The 15,240-nt window shown below is 40.5% G+C and overlaps 1 protein-coding gene across 1 annotated transcript; it reads right to left on the bottom strand.

The window, feature by feature from the left end:
• Positions 1-265: 265 nt before the first annotated feature.
• Positions 266-14,365, bottom strand: NAA20 (N-alpha-acetyltransferase 20, NatB catalytic subunit). Its single transcript, XM_080814076.1, has 6 exons — positions 14,228-14,365; positions 10,172-10,196; positions 7,371-7,461; positions 6,597-6,732; positions 1,201-1,346; positions 266-776 (listed from the first exon to the last, which is right to left on the bottom strand). The coding sequence occupies exons 1-6, from the start codon at positions 14,278-14,280 to the stop codon at positions 691-693; spliced, it is 537 nt and encodes a 178-aa protein (XP_080670202.1). The 5' UTR covers positions 14,281-14,365; the 3' UTR covers positions 266-690.
• Positions 14,366-15,240: the final 875 nt, after the last annotated feature.

Here is a 15,240-nt window from a genome sequence, read left to right as displayed (position 1 = left end):
TTTAGTAATTGTTTCTGTGGGGTTTTCTTTAGCCACTTTTACTCACTGGATATTTTTACGAGTAAAGAAAACTATACTTGAATGTACATGGCCCATAACCTAGTTTTATGGCCTTTCTTTTGGAATTAGGTTCTTTTTCCCCTTTAAAGAAACCTCAGTGTCTTTATATTTTCAAAGGCAGGATTTAAGTGGTGTGAGATTAGACTAGGAAAAGACCTGGGATTAACAGTATGAAAACAAGTATCAAGCTTCTAGAACACATTCATAATCTACAGTGCATTTTATTATAATCTTAGATTTATACATTTCATATATGCTTTTAAAGCTTCAATTAACAGTTCGATACAAAATAAAAAATATATATGCAGCAGTGGTTCTCAGGCACGGAATTTAGGAGGAGACTGGAGCAAGTTTTTTCCCTAGCATATAGTGAATATTATGACCCAAAATAGTGGAATGTTTCCATCTGACCTAGCTGCCTTTTTGATTGAATTTTATTACAGTGAACAGCTTTAGTAGGTATGATATTGCTAATTGGAAACAAAGACTGAAGTTTATAACCTGTATTTTCTTGAAGTCTGTAAGACCTAAATGATTACTTTTCTCCTAATAGAGCTCCAAGATCATCCAATGAAAATAATATTGTCCATAAAATATCTGGAGCATCAGCCTAAGAACCACTGCCCATGGTTATTCAATGTCTTCAGGCCTCACAGGATGAGGTAATGGTATGATGGATTTCTTCTCAGTGTCTCTGGAAAGTGCTTTCCTCATATCTGTTAGGAAGCAAAACTTAATGTAAATACACAAATACCAAAATATCTTATGTGGAAGTGTGTATGTATAGTTCCTATCTACCACTCCCATTTACTAGGTCCTCAGAAAATGTGTTTAAGTGAGACTCCTAGTCACAAGTACTAAGCTCTGTGTACCAGTGTTCTTTTGACAAAATCTTAGTAAAATTAACATGCGTGTATGTAACATAATTAAACAACTGACAGTTAATTAACCACTGGTTAATGTAAGTTAACCAGTGGTAGGTTCATGAAGGCAGGTTAAAGGAGATTTAATTATAGCTCAAATCTAAAAACTTAAGTCCAACAAATACAGTTCTTTTCAACTTATTAAGATGACTAGTGTATAGAATGAATGTAAATGTTTTGGCTTTTGGGGGGGATACTGCCACAGAAGGGAGCTCACCATAGGCATCCTCATCAGGCTCCCCGTTGCTGGCCGAGTAGTACTCTATGACCGTCCTGTACACGCTGTAGCCCAGCTGCTTATACATGTTGACTGCAACTTGGTTAGACACTCTGACAAAGAGATCAACGAAAAATCCACCCTTTCTTTAAATCAGAAAAAAAAGGGGAAATGTTAAAATGTGGGGAATTCTAGAAAATACATGTTTTGAAACACTTGTTTTTAGTTGGCTTTGACTAATATTCAAAGAATGGAAATAACAGGACTTTGCAGCTGATTACCTTGTATCCATTTTTATTTCTGAGGATTTATGACAATTATTTTGAGGTACAAAGAGATACTTTCTGTTAGCATACTAACATTTAAAAACCTGTATTTTCTTTAAAAGATAAACTTCTAAAACTTTTTTTAAAACCGTAATTCTGTTTTTAATTACTGTATATTTTACATCACAGTAAATGACATGCTCATTATCAACTAGTAATACAATTATTTTCACCCATATGTGCAAACTAAAGATTTGAGCAATAACAAGCACCCATGTGGCCATGGCCCACACGTAACGACCGGGCATGAGCTGCCCGACACTGGCATCCCTAAAGCCATCAATCAGGTCTCTCTGGGCAGTGACAGCCATCCCCCTTACCCAGAGGTCTCCAAGTGCCAACTCACTCTCATTAGCTTCTCAGGTTTTGCCGTAGATTCACCACCTAGTACAGTGTTTCCTATTGATGAGTTTTACATATTACTGTACTTTGCATATCCTTTGGTGATTTGCCCCTCAGTATTGTGCAAGTCAGCCTGGTGTAGCTGGATTTTGTTCATTTTCCCTCTTTTTAGCGCTCCCTTGTATGGATGAATACACTACAAGTTGTCCATAGTCCCACAGATAAACATTTCGGGTTATGATTATAAACTGTGCGGCTATGAATATTTTTATGTCTCATGGTACAGTATCTAAGGTCTACAACTAAGAGCGTGATCACTGGCTCATAGGGGCATCTTCACCTTTTTTAGGTAGTACCCATTTCCCAGCGGAGGGTAAGACTCCATTCCCATAGTGACAAGGCTTGGTGCATTTTTATTTTTGAAAATCCCCTAAGTATCTCAGGGTAATTTTAATTGGCATTTCTCATTACTAATGAGGCTAAATACATTTTTGTAGGTCATTTAGATTTCTCATTTTTCAGTCCTTATTGGTCTTTCACAATTTTTTTTTCTACCCCCCAGCTGTGGTCCTCTATGTATTCTGGGTAGCTGACATTCTGTAAAGGATTGTTGCAAATCTTTTCCCAGTTTGTGGCTTGACTTGTTATTATCCTCCTGTAACTTCTGATGAACAGCTTTACTTCACTTCAGTGAAGTTGCATATGAGCCTCTCCTTTACGATCAGACTTTTTATGGCTTATTTAAGAAGCTCTTTTCTACCCTGAAGTCATGGATATGCTCTCCTATATTACTTAAAAGGGCTTTTGAGTTTCGTTTTTTCACATGTAGGTTTTTAATAAATCTGGAATTGATTTGTGTATGGTAAGGCAGTAATCTGGGAAATGTTTTTCCCATGTGGTTATCCAGTCGTGCCACCATCCTTACTGAGGACTGTATCCCTCCACTGCTGCTCTACAGGTGCTTCCTTTGAGTTATGTGAGAATTCACATATCCCTGCATCTGTTCCTCAGCTCTGTTCCACTGGTCTAGACAAGTACTCCAGCACTGACACAGAGTTCACTCATTACAGCTTGATATTTGGAGGGGCAAACCTGCCCACCTTGTTTTTCAAATGATCTTGTCTCCTTCCATTCCCCTGTAAGCTTCAGAATCCATTGAGCAAGTCTCACAAAAAAGACTGGAGATGTGGGTTGCAGTTACAGTTTGGCTCCATGGATCAAACACCAGTTTAGCCCTCCCTGACACTAACATAGTTCTCTCTCCACTAAGAGAGGTCATCTTTTCTGTTTCTCAGGAAAGTGTTAGAAACTTCAGAGAAGTCTTGCATAGCTCTTGTTAGATTTTTCTCAAAGGGCTTAATTTATTCTGATGCCACTGTAACTGGCATCTTTTCTTAAATTTTACTTTTTGTTTAGAAATGAAATGATTTTTATACTGATTGTCCAACAACTCTGCTTAACTTTTATTCTAAACATTTGTTTGTAGCTTCTTGTGGTTTTGTTTGTACAGTCTTGTGTGTACAAAATAAGAGCTTTGTTTCTTCTCAATCATTGTATCTTTTATTTTTCTTGCTGTACTATGCTGTCTAGGATTTCCAATAAATTACTGAAGATGGGCTGACTGTAGGCATCCTTCCTTGTCTCAGCCCTTTCTTCAAAGGGAAAGCATTCACTGCATCATTGCTAATATTTACTACAGATTTTTGGTAAATATTCTTTTTTTAGGTTAAGGACATTCTTCCCTTCTGTTTCCTACATTGTTAACCATTTTTAATCAATAGGATTTTATCAAAGCATTTTCTGCACTTACTAACAATTGTTCTCCTTTAATTTATTAATAGGTTGGAATACATTTACAGGTTTTCTCATGTTAAAACAGCCTTCCTTCCCCTGATATATTATCCTTTTTATTAACTGCTGAGTCCCATTTTGCTAATAAGACTTTTCTAGGACTTTTGCGTCTATAAAGACTGACATATTTTCTTTAAATTTCCATTCCTCATATTTTTTGTTGGGCTTTCTTATGTATTACTCTAGCCTTAAAAAAAAAGTTGAAAACTGTTTTAGTTTGTGTAAAAGTGAACTTACAATCTTTACACTTCTTAAAATAGTTGGTAAAATTTTGCCAGCGAAGTCGTAGCTTTCTGGAAAGATTTTTAGCTGGTGATCTGATGAGGAAGGGGGTCCTACCTGCAACCTACTTTTGTACTGCTCTCCAGCTAAGGACAGTTTTTAAAACTTTGAAGGGGTGTTTAATATACACACACACATGCATTAGATTAGCTGGCCTGTAAAGCCTAAGTATCTGGCCTAGGAAAAGTAATCACCCCTATTCTGTGCCCTTAATCAATTTGTCTAATTGTTCTATCAGTTAGAAAAAGGATGTTCAAATCTCTCATTATGATAATGTTTACTTATTTCTCCTTGTACTTTTATCAATTTTTGCATTTTTACTTTGAATTTATGTCACTGGGTACACAAAACTTATAATTATTACATCTTCCTGATGCACTAAATCTTTTTACATATAAGCAGTGACCCTTTTTTTTACTCTCAAAAATTATTGAACTATTATGTGACTCTTGTTAATAAGTATACCAACAGTCTTTTGGTTAGAATTTGCATAATTTTTAAAAATTTCTTTCAATTTTTAATCTTTTTCCTTTAATCTGTTTCCTGTAAATACAGTTCTGACAGTCTGTCTTTTACTGTTGTAGGAACACTTTAATATGAGGTTTTTCCCTTTTAATAAATTTTAAATGTATGTTATTCTTTTATTACAGGTAAATTGTACAGCAGACTATAGGGGTTATTCATTCTAACCGAACTTTATGCCTGCTGATTAGTAACTTCCACTCCCCTCTTCCTTGGTCTCTGGCTACCACCATTCCACTCTTTGATTCTCCAAATTTACCTATTGTGGATATCTCATATAAGTGGAATCACACACCATTTGTCTTTCTGTGGCTGGCTTCAGTTTACCGTAATGTCTTCAGGTCTTTGTCTTTTAACTGGAGTAATTAGTCCATTAACATTTAGTGCTGTATTTACTGATTATATTTGGATTCATAGCTAACATCTCATTTCAAGCTTCTTATGTGTTTTACCACTTTAATTTCCTTCTTCTCTCTTGTTTTTAATGTATATAATTAAAAATAGATGTATGTATGTATGTAGGTATACACAAACACACACACACACAAATCTTAGCAACTGTTCCAAAATAATGAAGATTTAGAAAATGGAAAAGACAGGAGCTTAGCTGTTTTCTACTCTGAGACTCTGTTCCATAAGTACATAAAATCATATGTGTAGGGTGATAGCTCATTAGAACCTATTTCTTAACTCCCTGTCCACTATATAATAATGCTAAATACTTTTTTTCAAAAAGATAACAAATGCCATTAACAAATACGTATAAACTAAAACTTTTCAAGTACTAGAACTGGTTTCTTTTTCAGTTAATACTATTTTCTCTTTCCTGAATAAGCTCAAGTTCCTTTTGCCCCCAACTTGGCCCAGAGCATTTTCAGGCCATGGCTAGCTACTTCTTTAAAACTTGCGTTTTTAAATCCATTAAATGGAAAACCTCAAGAGCCCTTCTCAGCAAATATTCCCTTTCCTATATACTTCTAGGCATTTAAAAGTAGAGGAAAAAAATAAATGGCAGCTTGACAACTGATTAAACTTAAACACACATCACATCTCTTACCACTTTTAGAATGGGAGCTGGCAGGAGTCTTTTAATTATATTACTTTTATCTCACATAATGAGGGTGCTTGACATACACAATAGGTCTTTTTTTAAAAAAGCCCTAATGCTGGCAGTTGTGTTTTTAGTGTGTACCCAAACTGCTCTAGAGTGCTCCAAGGTGGCTCAAACTCTTAGAGGTGCTATAGGATATTTCACATGTTTGGGGGAAACACAGATAAACCTTACATGTCAGACACTCGCAAACTACTAGTTTGATATAATCACAAATGCAGCATTACATGGTGTTAAGCTTCTTCTAATGACAAAGGTCATCAAAGGTTTTATGAAGCCAGGTTTTGGCAGTTCCTGTGACTAAAAAAACCCCAGTACTACAAGAAAATGAGTATGAAATAAGAATGCAGGTGGTTGTGTCAAATCTGTTTCCAAGCTTAAGAAGTCATGAAATGCCCAAAAGTCACACATTTCATTAGTAGGTAGCCGCAGTTATTTAACAATGAAAAAATATTTTTTCTCTCAATTTGTTTGTTTTTTCCAAACAGCTACAAGTTTGTTAGGCCGTAAGTATTTATTAAGCAGTTGGGACATAACTGGTTAAGTCTAAACTGAGGGATTTCTTTCCCTTTTTTTTTTTTTTTGGCTATAGGGGCACTATGAAAAAAAAATCACTGAGATGCAAAGGGCGATATTGACAGAAAATTTGGGAACATCTGCAACAGTGTCAAGAACAGCCCCCCCCCCAAAAAAAAAATTAAGGGCTAGTCTTGGACTGCATCTATTACCCAGCATATGAGCCCATGGCAGGTCACTTAAACTTTGCCTGAATTTTCCTCAATGGCAAAATAGGGACAATGCTACTACTCTGAATATGTGAATACACAACTACTGATGAAAATGAAAATCCTGCAAACTGAAGCACAATATTCAGCCTGAACAGAAAAAAAAACTTAGAAATTTTCACCATGAAAAAAACCAAATAGGGTTCATAAATTATTACTTGAAAAGCAGGATCTCACCTTTCTGAAATCTCCTCTAATAACTCCATAAGTTTAGCAGCCAAACCAAGGCGTCGAAATTCTGGGGCGACAGAGAGAGCAGTGACGTGCCCGTGCCATTCTTCCCTAGCTACTGAGCCTTCTGCTTTACCCATGACTGCCAATAAAAGATTGCACTCAGTAATTAAACACATGGATTTATACATGAATACAGAATGACCGTTGGTACATTTTTATTATAAAGGACATTAATGACGAAGTTTTAATTTTTAAGTAACACATAGTCATCTAGCTAATGGTTATTAGTGCTCTTAACTTGACTCTCACTTAGAGAAAGGTTTTTTTTTTTTTAAAGAAATGATACACTAAAAACACAACTAATTTTGAACACAATCAGATTATCTATTTTTTAAAATACCTACATTTCATGTAGGTATGTATGTGTACACAAAATTTGGGAGTCCATAGCTCAAGTTTTTGTTAGTAATGCCACTAATTCAATGAAGATGCTATAATTCTTGTGTTATATACCAAAAAAACCATAAAGAAATATAGCATAAGCACAAAATGAAAGATCCATGAAGCCTGAGACAATGTCTGTCTGTGTGCCCTGGGGCCTAGAGCACAATGCCTAAAATGTAGAAAAAGCATTGGTGAGCTGTCAGTGGTTAAAGGAAATAAAATTCTAGGCAGCATGATTATATTTCCACTTCAATCAATCTAAAACAATCAGTTGAAACCTACATTAAAATCTCAACTGCCTAATCAAAAAAGTTCTAGTGGTATTATACTTACTATAACCCATTAACTCTCCACCAGGTGCCTCCGCAACAATGAAGTACTCTGGCCAGTGGGCGAGGTACTGTAAGTAAAAAGGAATCCCATACTAGAGTCTCGTTAAGGAGTGCGGAAAGTAATGGACAGTACAAAGTTCTTCATAAAAGAAACATTGTGAAGAAAGGTTCCTTTGAAAATATATTGTTACTTTATCCCCAACTCTATGTATGTGTGATCTGTATATTCATGTCAGTACATTATTTAGGTTAGCACTAATAATTTATAACAAAGTTGCCTGAATATATAAGTTAAAAAATAGGAGTGGTGACAACACCATCTGACAGCAGAGAACCAGGAGTCTGAAGTTCTATCATCTGTGTCCATACTGATCACATTGTATCTAAATCTCTGCACAGCACTTAACAGCACCGACATTGTTCACTCTCTCTCTCTCTTTTGGATATGACTGTCATGTTCACTGTATCCTGGTGCTGAGCACAAAGTAGATGCTCAATACATTTGTTTTTCCATAATTGCTCTAGAAAATTAATGACTAGTTCCTACTTCAACTATGTGGCTGTGAAAATAACTAAAAGTTAAGTATTTCCAGAGTCATCAATTACCTAGTGTTTCCCCTGCACTGATTCAAATTCTCCCTTTCTGGTACTACAAATAAATGCTGACTTAAGAGTAAAAGCCTGAACAATTTGCTTATTATGACACTTCAACCCTGGCATCCTTACTGACATGTGCTCATTCTGTTTCTTCTTAGTGTAAGCTCGCTGATATAATTCTATGAGGGGCCACCACCAATCACACAACTCTTTTTTTTTTTATTTCTGTAAAATATGCTCAGTCATAAATTCTTCAGATTCTCCTCTGAACGACAGCCACTATTTCGAACCCTCTTCAAACATAACCCATAACACAGCAAGCCAGCCCGTCTTCTTGCTGGTCAGCCACCAATACACACCATTAACCGCCTCTCAAACAGCGTCAGTAGGCCGGATATCAACTCAGCAACCACCAATACCTGGCAGGTTACTTGCATACATGGCCTCACCTGGATTATGGGATTTTTACTGTAAATCTGAAGTGTCACTAGACACACACCATGTAAGTTGATTTGCATCCTAATACTTCACCTTATTTACAGTGAAAATTTTTTGTGTTATTCAAAAATCTTTTTAACATGGAGGTCTCTAAAAAGTCTTAATTTTTTGAAATACAAAATGAAAACTTCGGTGATTTTTCTGCTTTTTCACTCAGTTTTGTTTCTGATATGTAGCCCTGTTGTTATCTATACCTATAGTTAATTTTTAATAATGTATAGTATATACTCTGTCGGGTGATCAATTTAAATCACCTATCTGCTGACAAGGGACATGTGGGTTATTTTCAGTGTCTTGAAAATCTTTTTAAATTCCTCACAAATACAGTATATTTTTTCTAACCATTTCCTTGTTTGTGAATGCTATTCCAAATTTTTAATATTCTAACTAATATAAATGTCGGTAATGACATAACTCAGGGATTAACAAACATTTCCTATAACAGGACAATAAATATTCAAGGCTGGGTAGGCCATATGCTCTCTGATGCAACTACTCTGTGAAAGCCATGGACAAAGCTACAGACAATATGTAAATTTTTCAGCACGGTTGTGTCTTATTAGACACAATACAGTTTTGTAAACTGTATTTACAAAGTGAAAATAGGCAGTGAACCAAATTTGGCCCATGTACCTTAGTTTGCCAGTTCCTCACCTGTTATTTTTAGCTTCCGGGAAGTGGAATTACTTAGTATGTATTACACTGCCAAAGTGCCTTCCAGACAGACTCACAGTTCATACTGTCACTAGCAATTTATGAGAATGTTCCTCTTACCCTCAACAGCATGAGTTAATCATTTTTTAATCCCGGATAATCTGATAGGTAAAGCACAGCATATCATTTTGGTTTTAATCCACATATCTTTTGACTGGTGAGACTGAACCCTTAATATACGTCATTAGCTTCTTCGCCCTCTTTTGTCAAATTATCAGTTAATATTACCCTCCTACTCTGCAATGGACATGGAGTAGAAGCTAGAAAGCCACGAGAAGGTGGGGTTGTCTCTTAGTGCAACATAACCCACAGCACCCCAACTTCACACATCTTTGCCCACTTTCATTGGGGAACATCATAGATATGGCTAATTATTACCCCCAAATCCTTTCTTAGTAATAAGCCCAAATGGGAAGCTGGGTTCATTCCTGGACTGTTATAGCTCAGTGAATGTGGCAGGAGGCAGCTGCTGGTCAGTGGGATACAGAAGCCTGTATGGTACTTCCTAAAGGTACTCCTGAAAGGGAAGGTCACTCTCACCTTCCCCTCTGTTGATCCTCCTGCCAGGAACATGGATGTGATGCCCAAGAAAGCCAAGGCCACCCTGGGAGTGAGATGGTGGTTAAAGTGCACAGCCTGGTTGCCACTGACTTCATGAAACCACCACAGACTGCTCATCATCACCAGGCTTCATTCACAGAGAGTAATAACCCATCCTGAAGTCACTGCTTTCAGTTGTATGGAGCCATACTTACCACCAAGGGGAGCTGCACTGCTTTAGTTATGAGGTCATTTTGCTAGTAGCTTGCCAGGCAGATTTAAGACAACTCTTAGTCCCAGTTTGTTTGGTTTTTTAAATTGCTTTCAGTGTTGCTTATGTTTCCTGGCCTGCAAGTTTTAAAGTTTTTCGGTACTCAAGTCATTTTTTCTTTTGTTTCTCCATGTTCCTTACTCTTAGCCTTCATTTAACTTTTTTTTTTTTTTAAAGGATACAGTTTCTGTAAGTGGATCCAAGTTACTAAAAGAAAGAAAAGAAATGTCAGTAGTAAGCAGTGTTGACAAAACCAGTTTAAATAAGCCACTGAAACTAAAAACATGCACCAGAAAAACAAAACATGCTAAATCCACAACTTTAAAACCAACTTTAGGGCTAAGGAAGCTACCAAAGGCCAAACTAAGCCATCACACCCACTATAATGATATCTATAAATTTTTATTTAATGGTTTCTTCCTTACAAGTTACTTTATAGTTAATACACCTGCATCAAAACCTTCCATTTTCTAAATGGCAGTAAATCATCAATGGAACTGGGGACCAACCAGGCATGAAAGTCACAGAAAGTAGAACTAGCTCCCTGCAGCATCTGACAGCAGTCCATCCCGCCTGTCTCTGGGCCTTCAGCTGCTCAGTGTGGGCCTTCTCACCACTCGGTGTTTCCTTCCCACTCTTCTACATTCTTACCACCTCTTCCCTTAACTTAACCATCCCATCCCTTAACTTTTGGAGGAAGACTCCCGGATCTGGCTCTGGTGCTACCCCGCGCCTGTCCCACCTGATCACAATACTCCTGAGTCAACAGTTCTTAAAACGCACCTCTGCAGCTGGCTGCAAAGAGCTCTGCCCCTCATTTTCCTATTCAATTAATGGAACCACTATTTTGCCAGGCTCAAAACCAGCTACCCATAACTTCCTCTTGTATACCTAGCAGATTCTTCCTTGGGACCCTTACCAAGGCACTTCTCCAGGCCAGTAGTTCTCAAACTTTTGGTTTCAGAACCTGTTTACACTCAAAATTATTGAGGACCCCAAAGAACTTGTTTAAGTGGGTTATATCTACCGACAATTACATTTTCTAAAACATTCATTTTAAAATAAATCAATTACATGTTAATAACTTTTTTTTTAAACCAAAAATGACTACTTTCAGGAACACAATTTAGAGACAAAAAAGCCTTTAACAATTTTACGAATCTTTGTTAATGTCTCGCTTAAGACAGCCTGGGGGCGCCTGGGTGGCTCAATGGGGTAAGCCTCTGCCTTCAGCTTGGGTCATGGTCTCCGGGTCCTGAGATTGAGCCCCACATGTTGAGCAGAGAGCCTGCTTCCCCCTTTCCGCCTACTTGTGATCTCTCTGTGATCTCTCAGTCAAATAAATAAGTAAAATCTTTTAAAACAAAAAAAAAAAAAGGCAGCTGGATTCTCACATCTGTGTCTGTTACGCTCGGTATTGCAAGCCACACAGCCGAAAAGTGAGAGAATGAAATGCGCACTTGTGAGAGAATGAAAAAGGCAAAAAAACCCATCTTGGTGCTTCCCTGAAAATCACTCTGACCTTGCAAAAAGGAGCTTGAAGAGCATCAGCCACACCTGGAGAATCACTGTTCCAGTGTGGGAATACAGTCTCCCACACTTCTCAACGACTGCTTTATAGCCTTGCTTCAACTCTCCACAACAGGCCACCTCCTCAGTATCAGCTGCTTCCTACTTCACAACAGAAAATACACAACAGGAAGAAGCCTTCTCCAAGGTCCCACCATGGCACCCACACACCTACAGCGTCTGCAGCCCCCTCTAATTCGCTCTCCTGTAACCACGCCTGGAGTGCTGGTGGGCAGATCCGCCCCCTTTCACTGCCCAGCCCCCTGCTCCCCAAATTCTCCCCTCCTGGGATAAAAGTACAGACATGCTGCACACTGGGCCATCAACAGCTCCTGACATGGCTCCCCACTCCCTCCACCTGAAATGCTCTCCTCACAGCTTCCAAGACCCACCATCAGCTTCTCCTCCCAACTCAGAGGGCCACTAGGTCTCCTACAACACCTGGAGCCTCTTTTTTCCTATCCATACTCACTCCACCACGGATGTCACCTAGCATCCTGGTTTTAATACCATCTACATAGTGTGGGCCCCCCAAATTGCTATCTTTAGCCCACTTATCTGATTTCTGCACCTGGGAATCTCAAAGCACTTAGTGGAGAAGCCCAACTCGTAGGAGGTCCTCTCCAAGATCCAGCCCTGTTCCCACTCTCACTCTGCTCTATCCACATCAGCTGCCCCCCACCCTGTCAGAAACAGGTACTTGTGCCCTTACTACTCTCTCTGCCTCGAAGTTCTCCTGCTCCCAATATCCACAGAACTCAACTCCTCACTTCCCTTTCAGGTAAAACAAGGCTTTGCGGGAGCCTGAATGGCTCACTCAGTTAAGTGTCCGACTCTTGATTTCGGCTCAGGTCATGCGTGATTTCTGAGTTGTGACACGGAGGCCTTTGTCGGGCTCTGAGCTGACTGTGGAGCTTGTTCAAGATTCCCTCTCTTCCTCTCTCTCCACACCCCCTGGGCCCCTGAATGTGTGCACATGCTCTCTTAAAATACACACACACACACACACACACACACACACACACACACAGGTTTTACCAACTACTCTTAAAGCTTCCAGGCACACTGTCCCTTCCCGGGCTTGCAACTCCCAAACCCACACCTTTGTCATCATTTCTGGCCTGTTGCCAAGATGTCCTAAATGGCTTATCTGCCTGGTATACCTCCTCCAATTTCCTCACATTCCACATAACTCTGTGGTGAAGTGCTCCGGCCCCAGAGCACTGGTCCTTAAAGCAGCCTTAAACAGAATATGCATTTCCAAAGTATTCCCTGATGGTCTGGGACCACTCTTTAAAGAACCACTGTTCCAGGGCCAATATTTTTGGATTAGATTCCTTGCTTCACCCACTCCCACCACAGGGCTCTAGCACCTGGGGCAATTCTCTGGCGCTCTCAGTACCTTGGTTTTACTCATACAAAAAATGGGGATAATGAGAGCACTGGCTTCAGAGAACTGTGAGGAGTAAATGGATTTACAGTGCCAGAGCCCAGCAAGCGCAGGAGGAGCTCAACACAAGCCACTTTAGTCACACTGCTCTGATTGAAAGAGGCCCATTAGAAAATTCTTCCCAACAATCAAGCCTGAAACCTCCAACGACAAAGCGAAAGTCCAGTTTGACCAGCTGATCTGATGGTGCAGTTAGAGAAACCCACCACTCCAGTCACACTTGCCTCCCATGTGTCTGGCCGCAAGCTTTCTCGCCTTCACACCTGCTTCCTTCTCCAGAAGTTCCTCATCACTGTCAACATTTTATCCACCCTTCAAGGCTCATCTCTTTGAAAGGTTTCTAGCAACCTCCTCTCAAGTGCTTCCCCTCCTCCTAACACTTGAATCCGAACCACTTGATCCTCAGTTTTCACACACTGCCCAGCTGTCTTTAAAGTGGATTTTGGAGTGGGTGGGTGGATAGATGGATGGATGGACGGACGGACAGATATGTGAGGAAGTCAACATACCAAAATGTCAACTGTAGAATCCAGCCGAAATGTCTCTAAGTGTTCAGGGTAAAATTCTGTCGACTTTTTAAACGTTCAGAAACTTAAGTAATAAAATGCTTGTTTAAGTACCTGCAAGTCACAATCCTGCCTTAACTCGGACTTAAAGTACGCACAGTGGGCCTCCATCAGCATGTGCCCGCCCCGACTACTCACACCTGAAATAAGTTGTTCAGGCTGAATGCGCCGCTTCAGCAACGAAACAGAAAACGAACCCGGGCCAAGAAAGAAACGGCGGCCGATGCCACACTCACAAGGTCTCACTCAGATACAAATAAACCATCGGCCGCTGGGCTCACCAAACACTTGGCTGTGGACCTCGCAACGACCTCCAGACCCGCCCGGACACTGGCCGCAGGCGGCAGTCCACGGCTACCCTCGGGCAGCTCCCCCACCCCCTCCCGCCCGCCCCGGCGCTTCGGGACAGCCACCGCGACAGGCCGCCCGCGCGCTGCCCCGACTCCGACGAGCACGCAAGGACGCGGGAGGAAGCTGCAGCGCCTCGGCCAAGGTCGGCAAGGAGGTCCGCACGTCCGCCCCGGCCCCGGCTCCGGCTCCCACCCAGCGGCTCCCAGGGACGCGCCAGGGGCGGCCGGCGCGGGGTAGGTCTGCGGACCCGGCCCGGGACAGGGGACGCGGCCACTCACGCCAGCCCCGGGCGCCTCACTCACATGTTGTTGAAGCGGAACAGGTCATCGCACGTGAAGGCCCGGAGCGTAGTCATTGCGCCGCCACCGCGAAAGCCGGCTTAGGAGACCCCCGCGCCCGCCCCACCGGAAGTTGCCCTGCGCGCGGTTGCCGCGGGGGCGGGGCGGAGAACTGCTTCCGGGCCACGAGTTGCTCGGCAACCACGGCAGCGACACGGCTCTCTCTGGCGGCGGCGTCTGGAATTGCAGGATCATTCTTGTAAAGTCACTGGGGTCTTACCCGTCAGAGCCTCAAAACTCCTCCATGGGAGTTTCTAGCGGAAGTAAATAGTGTGATCTGCTAGAAAGGAGACAGAAAGCTGCCCAGGAGTTAGGAAATCACAGCAGAAAAGCGGGGTTCAAGAACACCTGCGTGGTCCGTAATAAATGCGAAAAAATGTGGACCAGAATGGGAAAATTCATGGTCCAGAGCTGCCCGTCCCACTGATGCCAGCCCAGTATGTGATCTCAAATATTCTACTGCCACGTTTACAAACACAAAGAGAAAGGTGAAATGAATTGTAACAGTATATGTTATTTTACTCCATATATTAAAACAATATTATTACTTTACATGTAATCAATTTAAAAAATACTAACAATGTTTTACTTTTTTTGGACCAAGTCTTTGAAATCTGGTGTGTATTTTACATTTGCAGCATATTTCAATCCAGCAGGTGATCTGCCATCAGAAATACTTGTTCTGCATTTAGATTTCATCAAATGTATACATAAAATGTAGAGTTGAAAAATAGATTTGCCTCCTCAAATGATTCCAATCATACGATCTTTCAAATACCTGAAAGGATCATCAGTTTTCACATGTAAACTTAAATTGGTTAAAGTTAAATGAAGTTAAAAATTCCATTCTTCAGTTGCATTAATCACATTTCTAGCACTCAATAGCCCTATAAGTAGTGGCTGCCCCACCATATCGGACAGCACAGGGCCAGAAGCTAAGAAATGTGCTGCCTGCTTTTGGAGGTTCTTTCCCCTCA

Source organism: Martes martes (assembly GCF_963455335.1).
Source record: "Martes martes genome assembly, chromosome: 9".
NCBI lineage: Eukaryota > Metazoa > Chordata > Mammalia > Carnivora > Mustelidae > Martes > Martes martes.
This window is presented reverse-complemented; position numbering and strand designations above follow the sequence as displayed.